Source organism: Nothobranchius furzeri, chromosome 1 (genome assembly GCF_043380555.1).
Source record: "Nothobranchius furzeri strain GRZ-AD chromosome 1, NfurGRZ-RIMD1, whole genome shotgun sequence".
Lineage (NCBI taxonomy): Eukaryota > Metazoa > Chordata > Actinopteri > Cyprinodontiformes > Nothobranchiidae > Nothobranchius > Nothobranchius furzeri.
Window position 1 is genome coordinate 45544075 of NC_091741.1, and position 22627 is coordinate 45566701.

The 22627-nt window shown below is 40.9% G+C and overlaps 1 protein-coding gene across 7 annotated transcripts in view; it reads right to left on the reverse strand.

The window, feature by feature from the left end:
• The window catches only part of pcloa (piccolo presynaptic cytomatrix protein a), a 66915-nt gene that overhangs the window by 22487 nt on the left and 21801 nt on the right, over positions 1–22627 (reverse strand). For 4 of the 7 annotated variants that reach the window (XM_015959632.3, XM_015959624.3, XM_070548735.1 and 1 more), the window contains exons 4-12: positions 20296–20499; positions 14013–18069; positions 12154–13700; positions 9388–11455; positions 7318–7365; positions 6709–6791; positions 4180–4255; positions 2595–2720; positions 236–344 (exon numbers count right to left, since the gene is read on the reverse strand). In XM_015959632.3, the coding sequence (XP_015815118.3) occupies positions 236–344; positions 2595–2720; positions 4180–4255; positions 6709–6791; positions 7318–7365; positions 9388–11455; positions 12154–13700; positions 14013–18069; positions 20296–20499 (8318 nt within the window). The remainder of the gene's footprint in view (positions 1–235; positions 345–2594; positions 2721–4179; positions 4256–6708; positions 6792–7317; positions 7366–9387; positions 11456–12153; positions 13701–14012; positions 18070–20295; positions 20500–22627) is intronic. The other 3 variants (XM_015959640.3, XM_015959657.3, XM_054739732.2) reach the window with 2 other exon arrangements.

Consider the following 22627-nt stretch of genomic DNA (forward strand, 5'->3'; position numbering starts at 1 on the left):
AAACAGCTTTTGTACCACAGAAAAGTAAAACGGAGGAACGTTACTGGAGGATAGGAAAATAAAAAGCCACAAAACACCATAAAAAAAATCATTCCTAAATCAGCTACATTATTTATAATTATGGAAATGTAAGTCTGATGAAAAAATAAATTAAACTCAAAGTGATATTTAAATAGTTGAATGAGATCATAAGACCATAATGTGGTAAAACGAAGGTGCCAAAGGTCATACTCACAGCCTGACACACACTTCTGCGTCGTTACACAGCTGTCCCACACATCCTTGTACTTCCTCGTAGGTTTTACCCGCTAGAGGAACACCGTTCCACTCCAAGACTTGCATTCCTGAAAATAAAATGCACACAGAACTCAGGGAAAACCAACACAGATAACAAAATCAGTTCACTTCAAACCACAAAAACCAACTCAAACCCCCACTTCGGTTCAGTCAGAATGAAGCACTCTGATCCAGTAATAATAAAAAGAGTCATGTTTACATTAGGAAAATTCTTTGTTTAAATATGATCAGTTAAAGGCTTTTCTAAGCAAAGTTTCATTCGTCATTTATCTACAGAAAGGATCCTACCTGCAGGTTTAAGGCTTAAAAAGAATTTTTATGTTTTAGTAGATCCACTTTTCTTCTAATCAACATTTGCAAGAACAAATGTCTTGTTTCTTGTTTCAAGTCCACTGCACAGCAAAACCAAAAAAATCCACCCTGACTTACAAAGATTGAAGCAGCTCATCAACAGGGTCTTCTGTTTGCGACGTTGCTCTCGAGCTGCATGGGTGCAATTGACAGGGAAGCTATTCTGTAGTTTCATTCACTCATTAAATCACAGACAAACTTTGGAGAGTTGGATTTTCAGCAGTCAGACATAAATGAATTCACACACACACACACTGCTCCTCTGTGACACTAAGACTCTGAATACGTTCCTCCATGTTAACACCACAGACACACACTGACGCTCAGTGTTCCCACTGACAGAACCGTCTCCTTCACGGCCGTTCTGCTCGGTGCTGGTGACAGAGACGCTGTCTTTGCAGTAAGCAACATGACAGATGCAAATAGACTCTTGCTCTGACGCAACGGTATCACTTCAGGAGGACTTTGTTTTGGATTTAGAATAAAAAGAAAATAGTTTATTTGAAGAACACATGCTATTCAGGTCAAAACCAGCTCAGTGGCCTAGTGGTAGAGTGTCCGCCCTGAGACTGGGAGATCAGGGTTCGATTCCTGGTCGGGTCATACCAAAGACTTTGAAAAAAATGGGACCCAATGCCTCCCTCCTTGACACTCAGCATTAAGGGGTTGGATTGGGGGGTTAAACCACCAAATGGTTCCCGAGCGCGGCTGTGTCTGCAGCTCACCATTCCCCCAGGGGATGGGTCAAATGCGGAGAACAAATTTCGCACACACATCAGTGTGTGTGACAACTAATGGGACTTTAACTTTAACTTTAAAAGGGGGCTGGGGCATTTGTATGGCTGAACACAGATGATCAAAAATGATTCAGGACACAGTTCTACCAGTTGTCACACAGCTTTAATCCAACTACGAGTAGCCTGAGGGGGAGGAAGGGTGACGGGGATAACGGTTCTCACAAGCCCCCAAGTGAAATCAATAACACCTCATAAAACGTGTTCTACCTAATTCACCACGCAGCAATAAATCTTCAGGTGGTGTCTAGGGGTGACATCACAGCTCATATATCAACAGGCTAAAGCATGGTGGTGACTTGGGAAACAGCAATCTGCTACAAATCTGGTTTTAAACACTTTTCTCAAAGACTTTTTTCAATATTATGCCATCGTAAAGTCTTTGTTTTGCAGTTTTTACCATTTCCATCTTGTAACGGGGTGACTCGAGCTGGGCGAGAGTTTGGATGTGGCGTGGCTTTTAACCCAAGCGCGGAGTGACAGAAGCCGGATTGAATGGACACGCTGTTTAATCTGGGAGCCGAGTGCGCAGCTGTATGGTGACACAGCTGAATCCGGCGACTCCTGGTCTGAGGCTGGTCTCTAAGAACCGGCAGGATTCTTAGATCTGGCTGGTCTGATCTGAACAGGCTTCGTGATCTGAGACAATCTGGTTTGGACGCTAGGTTAGGTTCGGTTCGAACGATGACTGAGTGAGTCGGCGTTGTGCGGCACTTCCTTAAATAGATTTGGCGGGTGACGTGAACCGGAAGCCTGGCGCTGGGGATGTTGGGTAATGGAGTCTGAGCGGCTCTGCGGTGCCTCCCTAGAGGAGGTTGACGGCTGAGAGGGAGGTTGCGTGACACATCTAAATGAAATGCAATCTGTGGCAACAAGTATTTTTCTTATTTACGCATTTAAATTTGTGGCAAATAATATTTTGCAAAGTTTACCGGGGCGACGGTTGCAGAGAAGTTAAAAAGTGTCCGCCCCGTAATGGGAAGGTTGCTGGCAAGACACTTAACCCGCATTGCCTGCTGGTGGCGCCAGTGTAGCTACATTGCAGCTCATCACCTCCAGGGAATGTGTGTGAAGGGGTGAATGACTGTGTTAAGTGCCATTTACCATGAATAGCTGTTATGAAAGTAGGTGGAATTTGGTCCAAGATCTCACCTTCAAGAATTTTTCCAGTTTGTTCTGCAGCTCCACCTGGCAGGACTTTTGCAACATAGGCTCCGATGTCACCGTTACTGCCGGGTACCTCCTTTCCTCCAACTATACGGATCCCCAAACCATTTCCTGTTTTAGCAGCAAAAACCAGAGTGATGAGTGTGTGCTGGATTCCACATAAATACAGCTAAATATGCACACACACACACACACACACACACACACACACACACACACACACACACACACACACACACACACACACACACACACACACACACACACACACACACACACACTTTGTCACTTGAATGTGTTAAATGCCAGTAATTTTCACAATGATTCACCTCCAAAGGGAATATGCTGGTGAATTGAAGGCTGATGTATTTGTGAAGGGCTTAGCTTTTAGAGATTGTTCATTACTACTTTAAGGACTTTGTTCATCAGATCAGCATGCTAAATGTTTTGGACACTTTCCTGAAAGTGTACATTGCTGGGAAAAAGGTCTGAGGATTAGATTCAAAGCAGCAGAGTGAATTTTTTTTTCACTATGGAGTTAAAGACATCCTTAAAAGGTACAATACCAACAGAAAAAACATCAAGAAACATGCAGAGACCCAAATTGGGCCTTTGTTAAATAAAAAAATGTATCTAATCAGAAGATAAAAGGACTACCGTACATGATCAAACAAAGAGACGACTGTTAACAAATTGATGAAAAGTTTAGAATATTTTTTCGAAGCACAACTTTCTGGCTGAGTTAAAATCCTACAACACCCTCAAGCAATGACTGGTTCATCCAAAGGACAGCACACCCACACAGAAGCTGACGTTGGTACTTCATGCTTTCCATTTAGAATTAAATAGAAAATAGAAATGGCCAGTTTAAACCTATAAAATCCCAAAATCCATATTTTAGACATTTATAGATCACAGGAACTGTATGTTCCTTATTTAATAGACAGTTTAAATGAGTTATATTTGTTAAATGTCTTATGTCCACTTAAACAGAACAGCCATCAGCGTGCCTGTAACCCTCTAAAAACATCTTTTATTTGTACACGAGTGTTCATCAGAACCAGAACCACACATTTCACACCAATAAAAACAATTTGACATGGTAATTATAGCCAGAATGAACTGACTGAAGAAAATGTATCCTGATTATCTCCATCCACTTGTCAACAAAACTGTCCCCTTGTGTTTGTTAATTACAGGAGATAATTGTAAATTTAAAGGATATATCATTTTGAGCACGGCGACGACTCATGAGCGTGAAGTCAAATCAAAAAGAGAGCCATTGAATGTCTGCCGACTTTAAGCCTGAAGGAAGGAATTGTGTGGTGGATGCAGGGAACGTGATCAAGCAAATAAGATGCATGATGAATAATAATGTGTAAACCAATTATTCCAATGTGTATATTTTACAATCCTCACCCAGCTTTAATATTTTTCTACTTGATAATTTGAGGCAACATAAAAGCTGTGACATAAAAAAAAATCAGCTTGAGTTGCATGACCGTTTGCATATTGCCAAACATAATAAAAAAATCCATTTTGGTTTGTTGGTAAATGTCCTGTACTTTACCTGAGACACTGCGGTCTTTGAGATCCCTCTGCAGTTTGACCCTAAGATGAGGGAACGGGTAGTATGGACCTTTTCCCTGTGACCCAAAAACAGCAAGATGTTAGTGACTTTATCTCTCTGTGATTATGCACATCCTCTCAATTCGTCAGCAAGGTTAAATGTAAGCTTTTCATATTTGTTTATGAAAAAACTGCTGTCAGTATTCTTTAAGGAGAATGAAAAGTAGTCTTTTATTTTTTTTTTTACAACTGGAACATTTTGGAAGGACGGTGGGTTCCTTTTGGTGTCTTCAGGCTGGCACACATAACAATCACTAAGTCAGTTATAAACCTTCCTGCACACCTCCGTATTTTGGAGACCAATATGATTCCATCTATCCCAGACCTGAAACATTGATCCCATGCATGGATTTAAACCAGAAGCCAGGTGTTGCCATGGCCCAGATTCCAAACTTCAATTCCCTAAAATTGGGTGAAACACCAACTTCAACAACCACCAACACATGTTGCCAGCTGGCTCTTCGGTAGACTGCCTCTCGGCTAAATTAGTGCACGACTCGGTGTCTGCACTGAGCCCCGCACTCATGAACATTTTTAACATTAGCCTCAGCACTGGAGTGTCCCCTATGGTTTTTAAAGATGTGGCTGTTCAGCCGATATTGAAGAAACCTGGTCTGGATCGCACCATTTATGAGAACTTCCACCCTATATCAAAAGTCCCGTTTCTCTCGAGGGCCCTTGAGAAAATTGTTCATGGTCAGATCTCTGCTCATATGAACAGCAACTCATTGTTGGACGTGTTTCAGTCCGCCTTCAGACCACGTCATAGCACTCAGTCTGCTTTGATTAGGGTGCTAAATGACATTCTCGTGGCATCCGACTCTGGGTCTAGGGTACGGCTGCCCCAGCTGGACCTTTCAGCGGCTTTTGATACGGTCGATCACCATATTTTTTTGGACCGGCTTGGGTCTTGGGTTGGAGTGACAGGGGTGGCCCATCAATGGTTCTACTCCTACCAATCCAACCGATCCATCTCTGTCCAGATTGGTGACTGTGCATCCTCCTGTCTCCCACTGCCTTGGGGGGTGCCACAAGGCTCCATTCTTGGGCCATTGCTGTTTTCTATCTACCTTCTGCCTCTGGGCAAAATCCTGAATCAGCACGGCCTGAGCTATCACATATACACTGATGACTGTAAATTATATATAGCAATGGATGAGGAAAATGCGGGCTCGCGATTGGCTGCATGTTTAGACGACGTGAAGGGCTGGCTGGCATCCAACTTCTTAAAGTTAAATGAAAGAAAGACTGAGTCTATTATTTTTGAATCCCACAATCACCATGGCTCTCACCCTGTTTGTGACCTTTCAACCCTCAACCCCAAACAGTGTGTGACAAGTCTCGGGGTAAAGCTGGATCCTGAACTCTCAATGGCCCCACAGATAAACTCCGTAGTGAGGTCTTGCTTTTATCAGCTTCGCCACCTTACACGCCTCAGACAAATCTTGAAACGGAGGCATGTGGAGTCAGTCATCCATGCCTTCATTACCTCTCACCTGGACTATGCAAACACCCTCCTAGTTGGTGCTCCGGTCTCTGCCCTGAATTGGCTGCAGGTCATCCAGAATGCTGCTACCAGGTTCTTGACAAATATGCACCAACATAGCCATATTACCCCTGTCCTGGAACTTCTTCACTGGCTCCCTGTCATTTTCAGAGTACAATTTAAGTTATTTTGTATTTAAAGCACTCAACGACCTGGCACCTCCCTATCTCTCTGACCTGCTCACTCCCTATGTACCCACGCACACGTTGAGGTTGGCTGACCTCCTGCTGCTGTGCATGCCCCAGATGCATTACAAATCATGGGGTGAACGAGCATTTGTACATGCTGCCCAAAAGCTGTGGAACTCGTTACCCACTAAAGTTTGGCAGGCTCCATCATTGGCGGTTTTAAAATCTTGTTTAAAGACCCACTTCTATGATGTGGGTTTTAGACAGTGGACTCGTTTTAGTGTTTTATTGTGTTATTGTTTTAATGTGTTCTTAGTTTTCCTCATCTTTTATCTGCCTTTGATTAGTATTTTTATCTTCTGTTTTAGTTGCTTAGATTGGTTGTGTTTTGGTTTAGCCTGTGCAGCACTTTGGGCGGCTCCCATGCTGCGTTTTAAACGTGTTAGATAAATAAACTATGGTATGGTATGGTATGGTATGGTTTATCTGAACCAAATATGGAAGAATGTAGGATAAGATCTATTGTTATAATGTGAAAAACTAATGAAGTTTTTCCACCAGCTGAAGGTCTGCAATATTATCATGGTAATGTGTTTTTCACATGCTTTTATTTGACTGTTAAATAAAAATATTTAAATAATTTAAATAAATAGATAACCTTTGCTGTCGAGACTCATCAGTAAAACCTACAGCTGTGGGATCTTGGATTTGAAAGAAGGTAGAAATATTGTTGTTGTTGTTGTTGTTTTTTTTCATTAAAAAAAAGCATGCCATCAAAGGTATTTTCCCATCTCACCTGTCTCTTTTCTTGGCCATTCTCTGGTCGTCCTTCTCTTGGTTTGTCAAACCAGTCTGTCTCTTCTCTTCTAAGGTGGTAAGCTTAAGGTATAAAGAAACAAGCTGTGCTTATAAACTGAGCAATGAATTTGGCCACTTAAGTCTTGCTCCAGAAAAGGAATTTTTGAATTATTTACCAGTGAAAACATGTTGTTCTGTAAAAATCTAAGTGTCACTGTGAAAACTAAATAATGACTGAAATAAGAACACAAGAAAAGGCAAAGAAACTGTGAAATAAGCAGAAAAAAATGTAGTGTGAAAGTTTATTAAGATTAATAAAATATATGTAGAAATTTAAAGCTATGGGGCAGAATTCCTTTATGAATGTAAATGTTAGGTATGTCTATGTACTATCATTATCAACAATCTCTAGTTCTTACAAAGTTAAACTTTCTTCTGAAACACATGAAACTTTCTGTCATTTATGGTTAATTTAAGAATTAAAAATTGTAAGTTTTATTACAAAATGTTTTCCCAATGTTTAGGCCTGATATCTTCAATATACACATCTTTATTCATGGTGCAGGTTAATATATTAATCAATAGACAACTAATACTAATACTCTACCATTTGATGCATCCTCTCTGTTCAAAGCCATCACGGAATCACTTAGGGCTGGAATCAAGGCAAATTGATTTACAATTTAAAATACTGGAGGTTTACATTCGTAAAGCAATTAAAATCAGATATTTTCACAATAACGGATGACAAAAAAAAATGTCCTGAGCTACAAAAATGAACCACCTCTGTGCTAATTTAACACAATTTATTAAAATACTGTTTGTTCACATTCAAAAAGAAAACTAAATGCAGGTTATTTGCTGAAAGTTTCCAAGGTAAATATTTATCTGTTAGCAACAAACCGAAAAATGCCCTGAGAATAAAATTGTAAAATGCTGATTTATTTTAAAATTATTGGACAAATGGAGCATGTCACCTCCACGATCAAGGGATCATTGTGTTTAGATAGCATGCAGGATCTGGGAGGAGTCCTGAGGGTCTCAAATGTCTTCCACTAATTGATGCTTATTGGTGTCACTTTGCTTACTGGGACATTCAAAAGAGCACAAGTTTTTTTTTTTCTGTAACCTTCTCTCGATATATGCCTCGAGCCAATCCTATTTTAAAGGTCTACGGACAGTCCCTTTAACTTCATGCGTGGTTTATGCTCAGACATGCAATGTAAACTGTGGGACCTTGTATACAATCAAATGAATTGACAACAGGTGGACTCCAATTAAGCTGCAAAAACATCTAAATAAATGATCTCAGGTTTGCCACTGTGAACAGCCTTGTACTTGTGGTTTCTTTTTTTTTGTCCAATATATATTTAAAAATTCACAAAAACTAACTAAACAAAAACTAACAAAGAAACATTTTTATGTTGTCATTATGGGGTGTTATGTGTAGAATTCTGAAGAAAATATTAATTGAATCCATCCACCCATCCATGAATCTATTATGGAATTAGGCTAAGTGATTTTATCACTGATGAAAAATAGGTACGAGACAGAAATTTTCTTAAAAAAAGCCAACATATACAGAAAATCTATCTCTAAAAATCAGAAGATACACTTTTCAAAACTACTTAAAAATCTTTCAAGAGAGTTTGAGCCCCTGCAAACAAATTGAAATTTGGGACAATGTTGCACAGCACTGTAACTAAACCTATTTGAAATAGGCATTGTGAAGTTTTAGAGTAAAGTAAGGAACATTGTAGATTACAGATTCTCAAAATGTTATGCATAAAATTTTTAGTAGAGGAAAAAAAAATATAATATGACCTCCTTGAATTTCAGGGAGAATTCAAGTCACAGTTTTTAAAAATGAGAACTAAGACTATGAATTAATCACCTGGGCAGAAGAGCCCAGGAGCTAACACAAAAAAGAATGAAAAGTATAAAGGACGTACTGTAAATATGTTCATAAATCAGCTGAAATATCAGACAATACAAATATTCAAGACAAGGCATGCAATGTTGAGTTGTACATTTATTTCACGTGCAGAAATGTTGCAATCAAACATTGCCTTTTGAACAAATACATGTCTATTAGTAAGCCTTGTTCTTGTTTTTCCCCCAAGAATTTCACTCATATTAATTTTTAAATGATAATAACTTTTCTTTTTATTATAAGAAGGGAAATAAATGTGACCTGAAACAACCTAAATCATATACAGTAACCACGCTACACTCAATGACTATAACCCAAACTGGAAATCATTAATCTGCCTTTGTGGTCTAAACTCTTTATAGCCAAGAAGAAAGTAAAGTTTATACAAAATGGCAGCATGCTTAAAATTAAAAGGATTAAAAGAAAGAAAATGTCTGTCAAGTAGCATACAAGATGAAAATATATTACAAAACGTGTGGAATACAGAAAAAAAGCAACAGAGAGGACAAGACAAAGAAAGATTCACAAAGGCATGCAGTCACACCACATCTAAACATACCAACCGAGCTGTATTGGTTGTACAACATGCATTCACCAAAAATATGGTACAGCACAAACACACAGTAACATGCAGACTTTGAACCATTGAAGCTAAATATAATTAATAGAAGTCAAACTTACAAAGTCTTACTCATAAAACTTTCAAAAGGAAAATGGTGAATAAATGACAAGTTTGATTTTTACCTTCACTGTCCGACATTGTTCCTTGAAGATCATCGAGCAATGCATAACCCCTACCCCTCGTTGTCTCTTCCCTTATATGTTGCTGCTGGGAATCCTGCAAAGACAGGCAAGAACCAAACTGGTCCCTTGAATCAGCTGAGATAGGAGGCAGAGGTCCCGCTGATGCACGTGCCATGCCCATGGGTTGACCAACAGGACTCAAGGGACTCTCTTCCTCGGAGTTCTGGGCCACGATTGGGATTCGTCCACGGCCACTTTGCACAATAGGAAGGCTTGTGGGCTTAGTGCGACCAGAGGGTGTCTGAAAACTTGGAACATCTCCAGATGCTTCTCCATCTCCTTTAAGCCTCAGTGAAGAACTTGAAAGGTCCCGTTTGATCGACAAGTCTAGGCCATAACAAGATGTGGGTCTTGATGAGGGTCTTGACCGACTACCACTAGGATAGGCGGAGTCCAAACCCAAGCTCTGGCCTAGATTTAGTGACCCTGCTAAGTTGGCTCCCAAGGTAGATCCAAGATACTTTTGTTGTTCTGCAATATTCTTACGAAGACCGAAGGTAATTTCATCTTGCATCAGCCGGCTTGATCTTGGAGATGCACTGGTAGAGCCCAGATAGCCGGTATAATCAGTTTCCAAACCTCGGCTGTCTGAAATGGAGGAATACTTGGAAGAGATTTTAGGATCTATCAGTGGAGTTTTGTGTTTTTGGTACAACACAGATGCCGGAAGTTGTTTAGCTGCCTGCTTCTCCAAAGTAAGTCGACTGATGCTGTACTTTTCTGACTTGGGATATTGTCTTTGAGAGTAACTAGAGATACCAGAACTTGGAGTATAGTAGTGTTGAGAGACACCTGTCAGCTGCTCTAAATTTTCTGTCCCACCTGTACTTCTTCTAAACTCTTGCTTTAACTGCTGCTTCAGAAGTTTCAGTTCATAGGGTTCCTCCATTGTGTCCTCTTCATCAGGGGTTTTTCCAAAAGTATGGATTCGAGAGGAGGAACCCAGATAGTCAGTTGACCCAAGATCTGCAGCACTTCTACGCAATAGCTTCTCGGCCTTAGCCAGTTCTCTCTCAGCCAGACTATATGATGAAGACAGTCCTGTAGATGTCTTAGCAAGCTCTGCAGCATCTTCTAGCAGCATGTAGCTCCGAGGTGTATGATGGTCCACATCTGTGTAATAGGAATCTGAGACAGTTGGCAATGGACTACCTGCCATACTTCCCACCTCTAAAGCTCTGAGGTCAAGATGGTTGCCATATTTGTCATACTTGACACCAAGGTAAGCTGAGGATGTAGGATCAGGTTGCTGACTAATGACATCATATTTAGTTGCATCAAGTTCTGAGAGGAGGGCAGCTTGTCTGGCAGCTTTTTGTTGTAACAAAAGCATCTGGTGGTAACTCTGCTGCTGGGAGGTAGTGAGGGAGGGAACAGATGAGTAGATAGAATGAGATTGATAGGACTGTGGAATCTGGTAGATTGACTGTTGGTACTGGCTGTGAGGATATTGGTACTGAGAGTATTTTCCATATTCATGCTTGGTTTGAGGTGGAACAAAGTCATCAAGCTCTGAATGAGGAGCTGTCCTTGGACGTTCAAGACCAACACTCTCAATTTCCTCGTCATCACCGCCTTCATGAACACCTCTCGTCTCTCGAATGTTACTAACTTCACTGTCTGACATATAATCTCTATCTTCTGCGACACTCTGTAGATAAGCCCGTTCTCTTTTCTCTCTCTCTTTCAGGAGTGCATCCTTTCTCCGATTAATCCCCATTTCTAAGTATCTGAGTCTAGCATCAATCTCCTTTTCCTCTTCATCTAATTCAGCTTGTCTTTTGCGAAGCTTGGAAGACTCCCGCTCCACCAGATCTAGCTCACGATCAATGTCTTGTAGGATCTTAGCACGTGCCATGTTGGAATTGCGGCACATTCTTCTCCTGGCAGAACCAGTACTGTATGCAGTCTGGCCAGTGGTTGTTGACTCATCTTCAGATGGTGGATTGGGAAGAGTTCTCTTCACCTTCTTTTGAGTGCCTGTTGGTGTGCCTCCAGAGCCCTTCCCCTGTAACAATGAAAGGTGAGATTTGTAGAATTCTTTAGCCAATAATTTGTATACATGAAGAAGCCAATTAGGTTTGGTTCTTCAGAGACAGAAAAACATTATTTTTTTCAACCATGTTTTAAAAATATGTATAGAAATGTGACTTTTTGTACAAAGTGATGTAATCGAGAGTTCAACCATTAACTTTATGTGTATTTGTTTCTTTTTAACATTAAATACTTTTTATTCACCCTTTTCTAGATTTTCATAATCTATATATTGCCTATAAATTGTTAATTATCTTGCACTCTCGTGTGCTGGCGAAGGTTCTCAGTCATCCAGGTCATGGTAATCCAAAAAGGTTCAGATAAAGGAAACTGCACTTCTGTTTCTTGAAGACGATTTACTTCTTATCCAAGGACCTTTGTGAATTCTCACTGGAATACAAGAAAGTCAAGCTTATAAGCTGTAGTGTTGTTTAATGACACATTCCGAGACAATATTTAAAGTAGTTTCTGCTCCTTAAAGAACAATAAACAGCTACAGCTTATAAGTTTGACTTTCCCATATTCCTGTCAGAATTGACAAAGAAGTTCCTTGATGAGAAGCAAAACGTCTTCACGAAACCAAAGAAGTCCAGTTGCCTTGATTTGAACCCTTTTGGATTCCTCTCTCATGCTTATGTAACCTTTAAAATGACGTGTAGCAAAAGTACTCACTGTGTGGCCATCAGCATACTGGGTGCCTGAAGCTGCTCTTTCCTCTGCAGTTGGACTCATGGACTTGGGGTCAGACTGGGATCGCTGAATGGTTTTGATTCCTCTGGTGCTTCCTGGAGAGCCTTTTGATGGGTCTATGTTTTCCCTTAGCTTTTGTGGACTTGTGTCACCCAGAGACTTATCATAAGACACAAATTCAAGAGATTTGCTAGGTGATATGCAGGGAGATATAGGAGAATACAACACTTTTGGAGATTTAGGAGCAGCTTGAAGGGAAGAAAAGTCTGGTTTAAGGCTAGGAGACTGGGCAATTTCTATGGGAGTAGGTCGCCTCTTTGGTGAGGTTCTCTCAGAGTCTGACAACTCCATTCTGGTGTCCATTCGAATATTTCCCTCTTTGTCAGTTTGGATTGAAATTTCAGTGTGGGCTTGAAGAGACACTTCAGAATACCCAGTCCTGTCACCTCTAGCAGTACGTGGACGGCTTTGATGGCTTTTGTTTTGTGCCTCCCATTCTTCTTGATCTTCATCATCAGTCTGCACACAGCTATCAACACTCTTTTTAGCACTTCTCTTTTTTCTTCCTGCTGTGTAAGCTTTGCTTACTGCTTCATCTTCCTCATCCGTCTGGCACCCACTGTCAGTGATCTTTCGAGAGAGAACTGTGCCATCAGGGCCCAAGACAACAGCTTCCTGAACTCCATGCCCTAGCAAATCCCTATCTGGGTACATTTGGCGAAACTTTTGTTCTTCAAGTTGTAGACGCAACTGTTCTTGGAGTTTTTGTATTTGCTCAAGCTGCTGCTGTTGCTGGGCATAGGTTTCTTTTTGCATCATGAGGTGGGCCTGTCTTTCTTCTTCTTGTTGTGCCAGTATCTGCTGCTTCATGGATTGTAGTTCCTCTAACTCTTTTTGTACCAGGAGCTGTTCTTGTTCCCGAAACCTTTGAATCTCCTGTCGCTCCCATTCTAATTCTTCAGCCAGGCGTTGCTGCTTGAGTTTTTCCATTTCTAGCCTCTCACGCTCTGCTTGATACTGGCCATCCCCAGGAATCATTGGTGAGGACAAGGCCTCAAGAGAAGCAGCTATAGCCTCCAGAGATGCATCTGTATAAGTGTCAAGGGATAAAGATGTGGTAGCTTTAGACATAGTATCAATACTTAAAGCACCACCTCTGGTGATCTCCAGATTGAGAGGCACAACTCCTTGATCTTCCGTTGAAGACGCAGGGACGGTCGACAGAAAACTTTGGGATCTTGTAAGTGGTATGTTCTGGAGAGCAGACAGTGAAGGCATTGTGTCACTTGTGTGCATACCTGCAATGGCATTGTATGTTGGGGCACTAAATATAGAACCAGGCTGGGTAGTAATGGCATATGTAGATGGTATTGGTGCTGCAACAGAGGAATAGACCACTCCATTTGATGACCTCAAAACACTGGTTGTGCCAAAGAGTGTACTGACAGCACTTGCGACACTGGCTTGGGAATGCGGTAGAATTCCCATTCCTGAATAACTCCCTTTCTTGGAGTAGTCAACAGCTTCACCTGTCAAAAATCAAAAATATATGTTCAGTCCATTTATGGTAGACCCATTTGACACTGAAGCAAGCCATGCCTTTAAAAAATATTTTTAAAAGCCGAACAAGGAAAAAATAATCCAAGACTGATGTGGAACAAGCAAAACAGGCACAGGAGCATGCAAAAATCTGATGTTGAAAAAAAAAGGCAAAGAAAAGTCCATGCAAAATAAACTCAAATGAAAAACAAAGAAATAAAAAATGTCACATTAGCCATGAATAAGTGGAAGCAGTTCAAAATGACATTTTAGTGACAGGTCAGCAATGTCACTGCACTGACCTGCATCTGATATCTTTGTTGAAGTAAGATCTACTGCACCATCTGTTGTAGTTATGAAATTATAGCTGTTCTTACTCCTGTATAAGAACAGGCCAGCCTCTGCTAGGTTGGTATCTGACATTGACGGTTTAATTCCTCCAAATCCTCTCATGCCATAAGGTGTTCTATCATATTGATAATGGTCATCACGGTATCCAAAACGATCTTCGGGAAGAGGTGTGGTAGGCTGCTGAGTTGCACAACTTCCTGCAAAAGGGAGCTTGTACACAACGTCACAACAGACAGCTCTTTTCCCTGCTGTCAGATCCACTGGTTTGCCGTCATCTGTAATTACAGCTGTGACCACATCTGTAGATTTATCATCTATACACACCATAGTATTGAAAGATTTTGTGGTACTGAGGTCAACAGCTCCTGCCACTGTTGTTCTTCCTGTTGTTAATCCATTGGCAACACAGCTTGCAACATAATTGGATGCAAAAGAAGCTGAAGTGGCTTGTGAACTTCCTACAATTGTGTTTGATCCAACTGTTAGGTTGATTGGGATCTCTGTGGTAGCAAGAGTGGAGGGCTGGGAATCAATTGGTCGATATACAATTTGAGAAACTGGTTCAAATGACTTGTTTGTTGTTAGCTGGAGGGGCACTGAAGATGCTTGAGATAGTTCTACAATGTCACTTTGCTGGATTGTAGCAGCACAAGTTACAATGGTGATGCTATCAGTCACTATAGAAACAGTGGATGATTCAGTGCTGAGGTTGACCACTGGTGATTGTACTGCACTGTTGTGACGGCTGCCTTCCCCTGCAAAAGATGGGCGTCTTGAATCTGGGCTGGTAGTCAGATCAACACCATTCATGTTTAATTCTGAATCAACCTTCACTGTTCTAAGATCCACAACCTCAGTGGGTTGAGAGACCTGTTCATTCTGAGCAGAAATCAGGGGCATAGCTTTCTCCATCAAGATAGGGACACCATTTGCCCTTGGGGCTGGTATTGGTGCTGGTGTTCTTTCATGAACAACAGAGACAGTGGTTCTTTGAACTTCTGTAGTAACCACTTGCGATATGAGGTTAGGCATAACAACGGGTTGCTGTGCTGAGGCCGATATTGCCTCAATTATATGACAAGAACTGGATACATGTTTTTCTGGGCTACAAACCTCTTGGTTTTCAATAGATTCAGTGACACGTGTGTATGCCAGAGGCACCCTGGTTGTTTGAGGAGGAGTTGGGTGTTGATAGTGCTGTGAATATTGGTGTTGTTGAGACTGTGGTTGGTAATAACTTTCGGGCTGAGCTTGACGTGATGGGGGTGTTGGTCCAGGACTAGAGGGAGCTTGAGTTGTGACACTGTCAACAGGAGAACTAGGCTGGGATGGCAGTGTGATGACTACATATGTGTCACGGAGGTTGCTGACATATCTTGGAGAGGAAGGAGACTTTGGTGAGGGCTGAAATATCTTGCTTTCAGAAGAAGGGCTCAGATTAAGGACTGTGTCACCATGACTGGTAGGTAGTACAGTGGGTCTTGCTGCATGTGGGGCATGAGCAGGTGAAGGTGGCTGTGAACCAGGCTTTGGTGCAATTGGTGGTTTGGCAATGTGTCCTGCTTTATGACTGTCCCCAATTCCAGGAGGAATGGCTGGCTTTGGGGGAACAGGAGGAGGAACATGAGGCTTATATGTTGGGGTAACTGCTTGTCTTACAGGTGATCCTTGTGGTGTTGTCATAACCACTGACTCTGTTTTTTTCAGGGGAGCTGAAGCCTGAGGTGGAAGTGGTATTGGAGCTTTTCTGGGGAAAACAGTAGGTTTTAGAGGAGTGGGAGGAGGCATGGGTGGTGCAACAGGTTCTTCTGATTGTTCCTGAGAGTTTGCCCTACGCAAGACATTTGGTTTAGGGGGGACAGGTGGTGCTGTTGACACTACACTGGGTATACTAGGTGTGTACTGTGGGACTGTGGGCAAAGGCGATGCACTGGCAATTACAGGGGCTGATGATCTTGTGAAAGTGCTTGATAAGTCTACAAGAGCAACATGGGAAGTTATTACTGTTGTCTGAGGTTGCTGATCAGTTGTGGGCAATGGGGAAGATTCAGAAACACCTTTCAAAGGTTCAGGCTCCACTTCAGGTTTTACAACTGACACAGCACCTGTCTCCTGTTCCTTTTTAACTGCAGATTCTTCATCAGATGATAACTCTCCTGAAGAGCACTGTGTCACTTTTAGGTCTGGTATGGGACGGAGGGCCTTTTTTGTTACAGTAAATTCCACTTCTGGTTCAAGTTGAGTTGGACTCGTTCCCGGAGTTAGGACTTTTTTCATTAGCTCTTCATAGGCAGTCTCTGCATCCAACAATGGTTTCCCATCTTTACCTAATATTACTGTGCTGCTTTTGGAGATATTCTCAGCAAGTTGAAGCACAATTTCTGGATTTGGCGTTTCATGTTTTGGCTTCATTTTTTCATATTCCTGTTCCAGCTGCATAAATTCTTTTCTCTTCTTTATCATATCTTCATACACTTCATCTGGTGACCTTAGCTTTTTATTTTGAGTGGGAACTGTAATTTTTTCTGGCTCTTCTAGATCAAAAGATGAGTAGGCATAGTCTTCAATTAGCACACGTCCATAAACAGACTGTTTGTCTGATTGAATCTCAACTCTGTCAACTGTTGGTGATTTGGCCCTCAGCATTATTTCCTCATAGGCTTCATCAGCAGATTTGAGAGGTTTTGTTTGAGGTTCATCAGTGGTTTGGTCATCTGTTGGTGAGTGAAGAGACATTGATACAGGCAGCTGATATGTTTTGTGGACTGCTGCATTCTTTGAAGCGTGGATTTCAAATCCTTCAGGATCTGATTCAAAACTCGGGGAAAAATCAGAACAGGATGATCGTCTGATCTCCTCCATTTCTGCTTCTTGCCTCTGCTCTTCAGTAGGCGAGGCATCTTCAATAGGAGAAAGGTTACTTGGTGTTGTCTTTGGATGTTCTCGCCTCCTCTGGGCACGGATCTCATCTTTGTCTTTCTTAGATTTTTTTCCTGAACCTTTCTGCTTTTCTTGCTCCCTGAGTAATTCTTCCTCTTCTCGCAGCTCTTCTTCCTCAGAGGAGTCCTCAATAGTTGGCAGCATTTGACCAGTCTGTCTATGTTTGGCTTTTCTGTGCTGTTTACCCTCACCAGACCGGATGCGGCTCGGGCTGCTGTCACTGTCTTCATCCAGTGATGAAAGTGATGTTGGGGATGTTCCTGGTGTGAAGCTCGATGCATGCAGACTAGAAGACCCATCACCTCTGGACCGGTCTTCTGGAGAGTCTGTAAGACTTTCCATTTCTGCCTCTCCATCAGCAATCGGTATACGCACTGGGCTGCTGATTGTATTCAGCTCCATGGTTTGGAAATTGCGGACTGCGGTACTGATTTTATCATCTTCCTGTTTTTCTTCTTGTTGCTCCATTTGATCACTAAGAGGTTTATCCAGTGTGGATGCACAATCTTTATCATCATCATCTGGACTTATAGTTGTTTTCTTTGTGAGTCGTCTAGCTTTCCCCAATGAGCTCTTGTCTGTAGTCTCAGTTTTCCTTTGTTCCACTTTTTTCTTCTCATCCTCTCTGATCTTACGCCTGATCAGGTTTTCCTCATCAGATGGTGAGGCATCCTCATTCTCACTCATTTCTATGATCTGTTTTCTAATAAAGTCCTCATCTTCTCCTGACATTGGGCTTTCTTTTCCAAAGCTTTCACTGCTGTCATCTAAAGAATCAGCCTTGACATCCATTGGGACAAGGAGCTTTTTCTTTGTGGTGCCATTGATGTTCTTCTCCAAAAGTTCCTTATCCTCTTCAGAACTAGGAGAATCAGGTGAAAGAGGGAGTACCTCTAATTTACGCCTGGCCTTTAGAGTTTGTTTTTCCTCTGGTGTACTCCCTGGGGCCTCAAGAATGGGAAGGACTGAACTTTCTAGTTTTGAAATGTCTGAGGGACTGGTGGGACTGCCTTCTTTGGCCTTCACTTCCCTTACATCAGGCTCCTTCAAAGTCTTCATCATTTCAATCTGATGGATTGAAAAAAGACATTCATTCGTTCATTTAAAACAATATTCTGGCAAAATTTTCATAATGGTTTTATTGATCTCCATTTACACAAAAATCAAATAATTTGTAAATAAACTGATGCCCAAAACATGATACATTTTACTTCTATGTTTGCTAGATACTATGGTCACCTTAGACTCTGTATCTTCTTCCCTGTGCTTTTCCAGAGGCTTAGCTTTAGCTTCCGTTTTCTTCTCCGTGTGTTCTTGCCTTGTGCCTTCATCCTGCTCACTAACTACAGACTGGGTTTCAGGTTCTGCTACAAGGACAGAAGGTACCAATGCATGTGCACACTCTGACACTTCCCCCTGCTTTGATGCTGTGCATACTCCTACATCAAACACTGTATTGCCATATTTGCTGCCCTTTGCACTTGCCTCAGTTATTAAAACAGTTTCCTGGATGCTACCAACAGCAGGCTGTGACTCATCCTCTTTCCTGTCACTTTCTGCTTTCCATTCCTTGATTGACAGCTGAAGATTTTTCTGAGGCTCATTTTGATTTTCAGCTGCATTGCTTCCCTTTAGTGAGCCAGCCTCTATCTCTACTTGGAAGTGTTTTGCCTCACATGTTTTCTCACTGAGATTTGTCTCACTAAAGACAACTGAGTTTGAAACCACATCTATAGTATTCACTGGCACACCAACATTCACTTTTTCTTTCTCTTTCTGTTCAACAGGTGGGAGCTCAGATATAAGCACTGCTCCGTCATCCACCTTTATTACAGGATCGTCCACTTCTTGTTTCTCCCTTTTTGGTGATCCTTCCTCTGCTAAGATCAAAGATTGGCCTTTTTCCTCTGATTTCTCTATTTCAAACGTCTCAGTTTTTGTTTCTGGCTGAAGTTCTTTAATTGTCTGAACTATTTCTTTGGTGGTTTCATTTGCTGATTCTGTTGACATTTGTAAATCTATTCTTCTCTCTGAAATACTGATATTTTCTGTTTCGGTACCAGTAATTGCTTGAGCGGAGTCTAAATTATTACCACTCTTTTCCAGAACAGTTGTCTTCTCAGTGGTTTTCTGTTGAACTCCCTCCTTTTCTAAAGCCCTTCCTTCATCAGCTTTTACCTCTGTAGCTCCTTTTGCACTCAGATTTATTTTATGCTCATCTGAAGTTTCTTTATCGGCTCTTTTGAGCACTTTCTCCATAGCAATTTCCTCATTATTAGTCTGAATTTTAGATTCTCCCTGAAACAGCGCAGCATCGGGAGGAATCTCGACTTTTTCATTTGCTGTAGTCACCTTCTCTTTGTCTATTTCACTTGTTTGGGAAAGCCCCTGGGAAGCTGGGATTTCAGTTTCTGGACACATTTCTGGCTTTGGTTGTAATTCTTGCTCTATCTTTTCACATTTAAGAACACTGACTTGGTCAGCAGGGCCAAAAGAGGGTATTGCTTCTTTAACTGAATTTATGACACCGGATGTAATGATAGCTGCACCAGTTTTATCTATGTTCATGTCTGTTTGATTGACATCTAATGTATTGTCCAGTGGAGTTGATGGAGTTTGTCCCACGGGAATGGCATGGGGGGTGTCTGTTAGAGGTTTCTCAGAGGAAATCTCAGCTATTTTCTTCTCAGCTGTAGTTGTTGCTAAGAAATCTGACTGATCGACAGGTACTTCTTGTGTTTCAACGGCAGGTATCAAAGCAGGTGGAGACTCAACTGGATTTGTTGTCATGTCTAGAAGCTTTTCTGGTGGCTCTCTTTTCTCGTGATCAGGTGGGGAAGTTGTATCTTCACTTTGAGTAGTCTCTGGACTTGGCTTAGTTTGTTCCTCTACAGAAGTTACTGTCTCATCTAAACATGCAGGTACAACAGCTTTGGTGCAATTCTCAGAGCAACTCTGTTGTTGATCTACTATTGGGATTTCACTAACAGGTGATGTCTGATTGTGCTCATTAGAAAAAGGTGGTTCTGTATCACAGTGATGGGGGTCCTCTGCTTTTTTCTCACAACTGTCCTGCTGTTGGTCAGTTTGTGGGATTCCTGGGCTGCTTTCAGCTAAACTCTCTGAATTCAGAGGCTTGTTTTCAAGCTGAATCACATCTTCAAGCACTAACTCATCTACTAATTGCTGATTTGATCCTTCAGATTCAGGCATTTCCTGTGTAGTGTTCACAAGAGAAGGAAAAATATGCTCCGGTGAAATTGGTGTGGCTTCTGGTATGATTGAGGGTGCTACCTTGGGCTCGGGAGCTGGTGGGGTTGGTTCTATTGCTTCGGCTACAGGTTTGCTATCTACAGAAGCAGGAGCGGGAACACAGGAAGGAGTAGACTGAGCAGCAGGTGGTTGCGTCTCTGGAGAAGCCATAGATGGAGGCGGCATGTCTCCCAACTGGCCTGAAATGGCTTGTTGCGTTTGACAGTTGAGGCAAAGCCATTCTTTCTGTGAAATAAATAAATAAATAAATAAAAATAAAAATTCTGTTAAATGTATCTCTTCCATCTACTATCTACCATAAAGTTAAACTGGATTGCTTGATTTAATGGCTTAATAATAATGGTCAAGGATTCACATGAATGTAACATTTCTTAAATGCATATGCATTAATTGTTAATTCTGACATCTCCAGCTTTGACAGTGCATTTTGGGTTATTTCAAGGGAGGCTTTCACATGAGTGGGACACAAGAAATGGGCACATTCATAATGTATGGTAATGGGACAGAGGTTTACTGAGGTATTTCAAAGACACTGTGCAGATATTTCACGTGGCAAAATATAGACTGTGTATTCGTGCTTTCCTGTCTGTTTATTATGCTAATATCTATGCAAACCATAGACAAACAGCTATGTTTTACATATGTCTAAACCATTTAAACCTCAAAACAATTCTGCCTTTCATCCACATTTGTCAGCTTGAATGGACTTTTTCTGGGATTCTCTGCTCTCCAATTTAAATTTGATACTAAAACAACAAGTAAAAGACCATTGTAATAATGTTTTCATTTTTTCTATGAAATAATTGACCACGGTTTCCTAGCTAAACACCTCTGGGATATTTTATTGTTAAAACTTCAATGTCACAATTATCGTCATTACCGTATGTTCCCATCCACTTGCCTGGAAACAGTACGCCAGATAAAAATATCCCATGTAAACTGAACACTCTCCCAGGTGCAATAATTCAATAACTGGAGCTATTATTGGGGTTGAGGAGCTCATGTTTTGTTTTGCCTAAAGTGAAAAAATGATCAACAATCAATATGTTGAGATAGGAAAACAAAACAATTCGAGCAAACACACCAAACCATGAGTTTGCATGAACTCCATGTAGTCATAAAAAAAACCTTTGTTCATTTTTCAACAAATTCCTTGGAGACCACACCCTTTTTTCCTCTCCTGGACCTTACAGCAAAGTTATGATTCCCTGTTCAAGTATATTAAAGTAGAAAAATAAAGCTAAACCGGAGCGAAGTGCAGTCTGATTTAATAAAGCATGAAGCGCCATGTTTCAGTATGAAGAACTTATATTTTAGAAATAATAATAGAAAACCTCACATGATTTACTATAATAATAAGAAACCAGAAACTGTTGGAAGCAAAGCAGATGTTCACGGGTGTATGAGTGAACTGAGTTGGGAGTTTTTTCAGCCAGATAAATCAAAAAAATAAAAATAAAAATAAAAGAAAGCTGGAGAGAGGTGGCTGCTGATAGTAAATGCTGAAAAGCCGCCCAGACTCAAAGCCACTTCAGCATCTATCATCACTGATGCTATCAAGAAACTGCAACAGGCAAGCTTTTTATTACCCCTTCAAATCCACTCAATCAATGTGCTTCTGCCAGCTGCAGAGATCTTAAGCAGCAGTTAAAAAAAGATAACACATGTGTTGATGTAACTTCTCATTGCAGCCAAGTCTAGCTTGTTACAAAATGAAGTCTGTGCCTTGCTAAAAATGTACATGCATATATAACTTAAACACAAAATAAAGACTTGACAAAAATACAGTAGACTGATTTATATAAGTTTATTTATTGGATCATATTATCATGCTAATTATAATGCTAATTATAAAAGTCTCTTAATTAACCTAAAATACATTATTTATTTATTTAATTATTTGTTTCTGATTATAATCGGTGACTCCGAGTTTGTCATGTGGGCTGATCATGTAAATAGTCTTCTACTCAAAACACACACACACACACACACACACACACACACACACACACACACACACACACACACACACACACACACACACACACACACACACACACACACACACACACACACACACACACACACACACACACACACACACACACACACACACTTTGCTTCCTTGCCAAGTATTAGAAAGATAGATAGGCTTTATTAATAGACTCAAAGGTCCAGTACAAACTCAGAAACAGCACCTAAAATAAATACTTAAACATACAAGTATAAAAATAAATAAATACATCAAAAAAGAAATGGGAGGATAAAAGACATAAAAGCACCATACAAAGATAATAAAGATTAAGCTACAAAAAATGTAAAAATAGATTCAAATAAAACACACTACAATCTG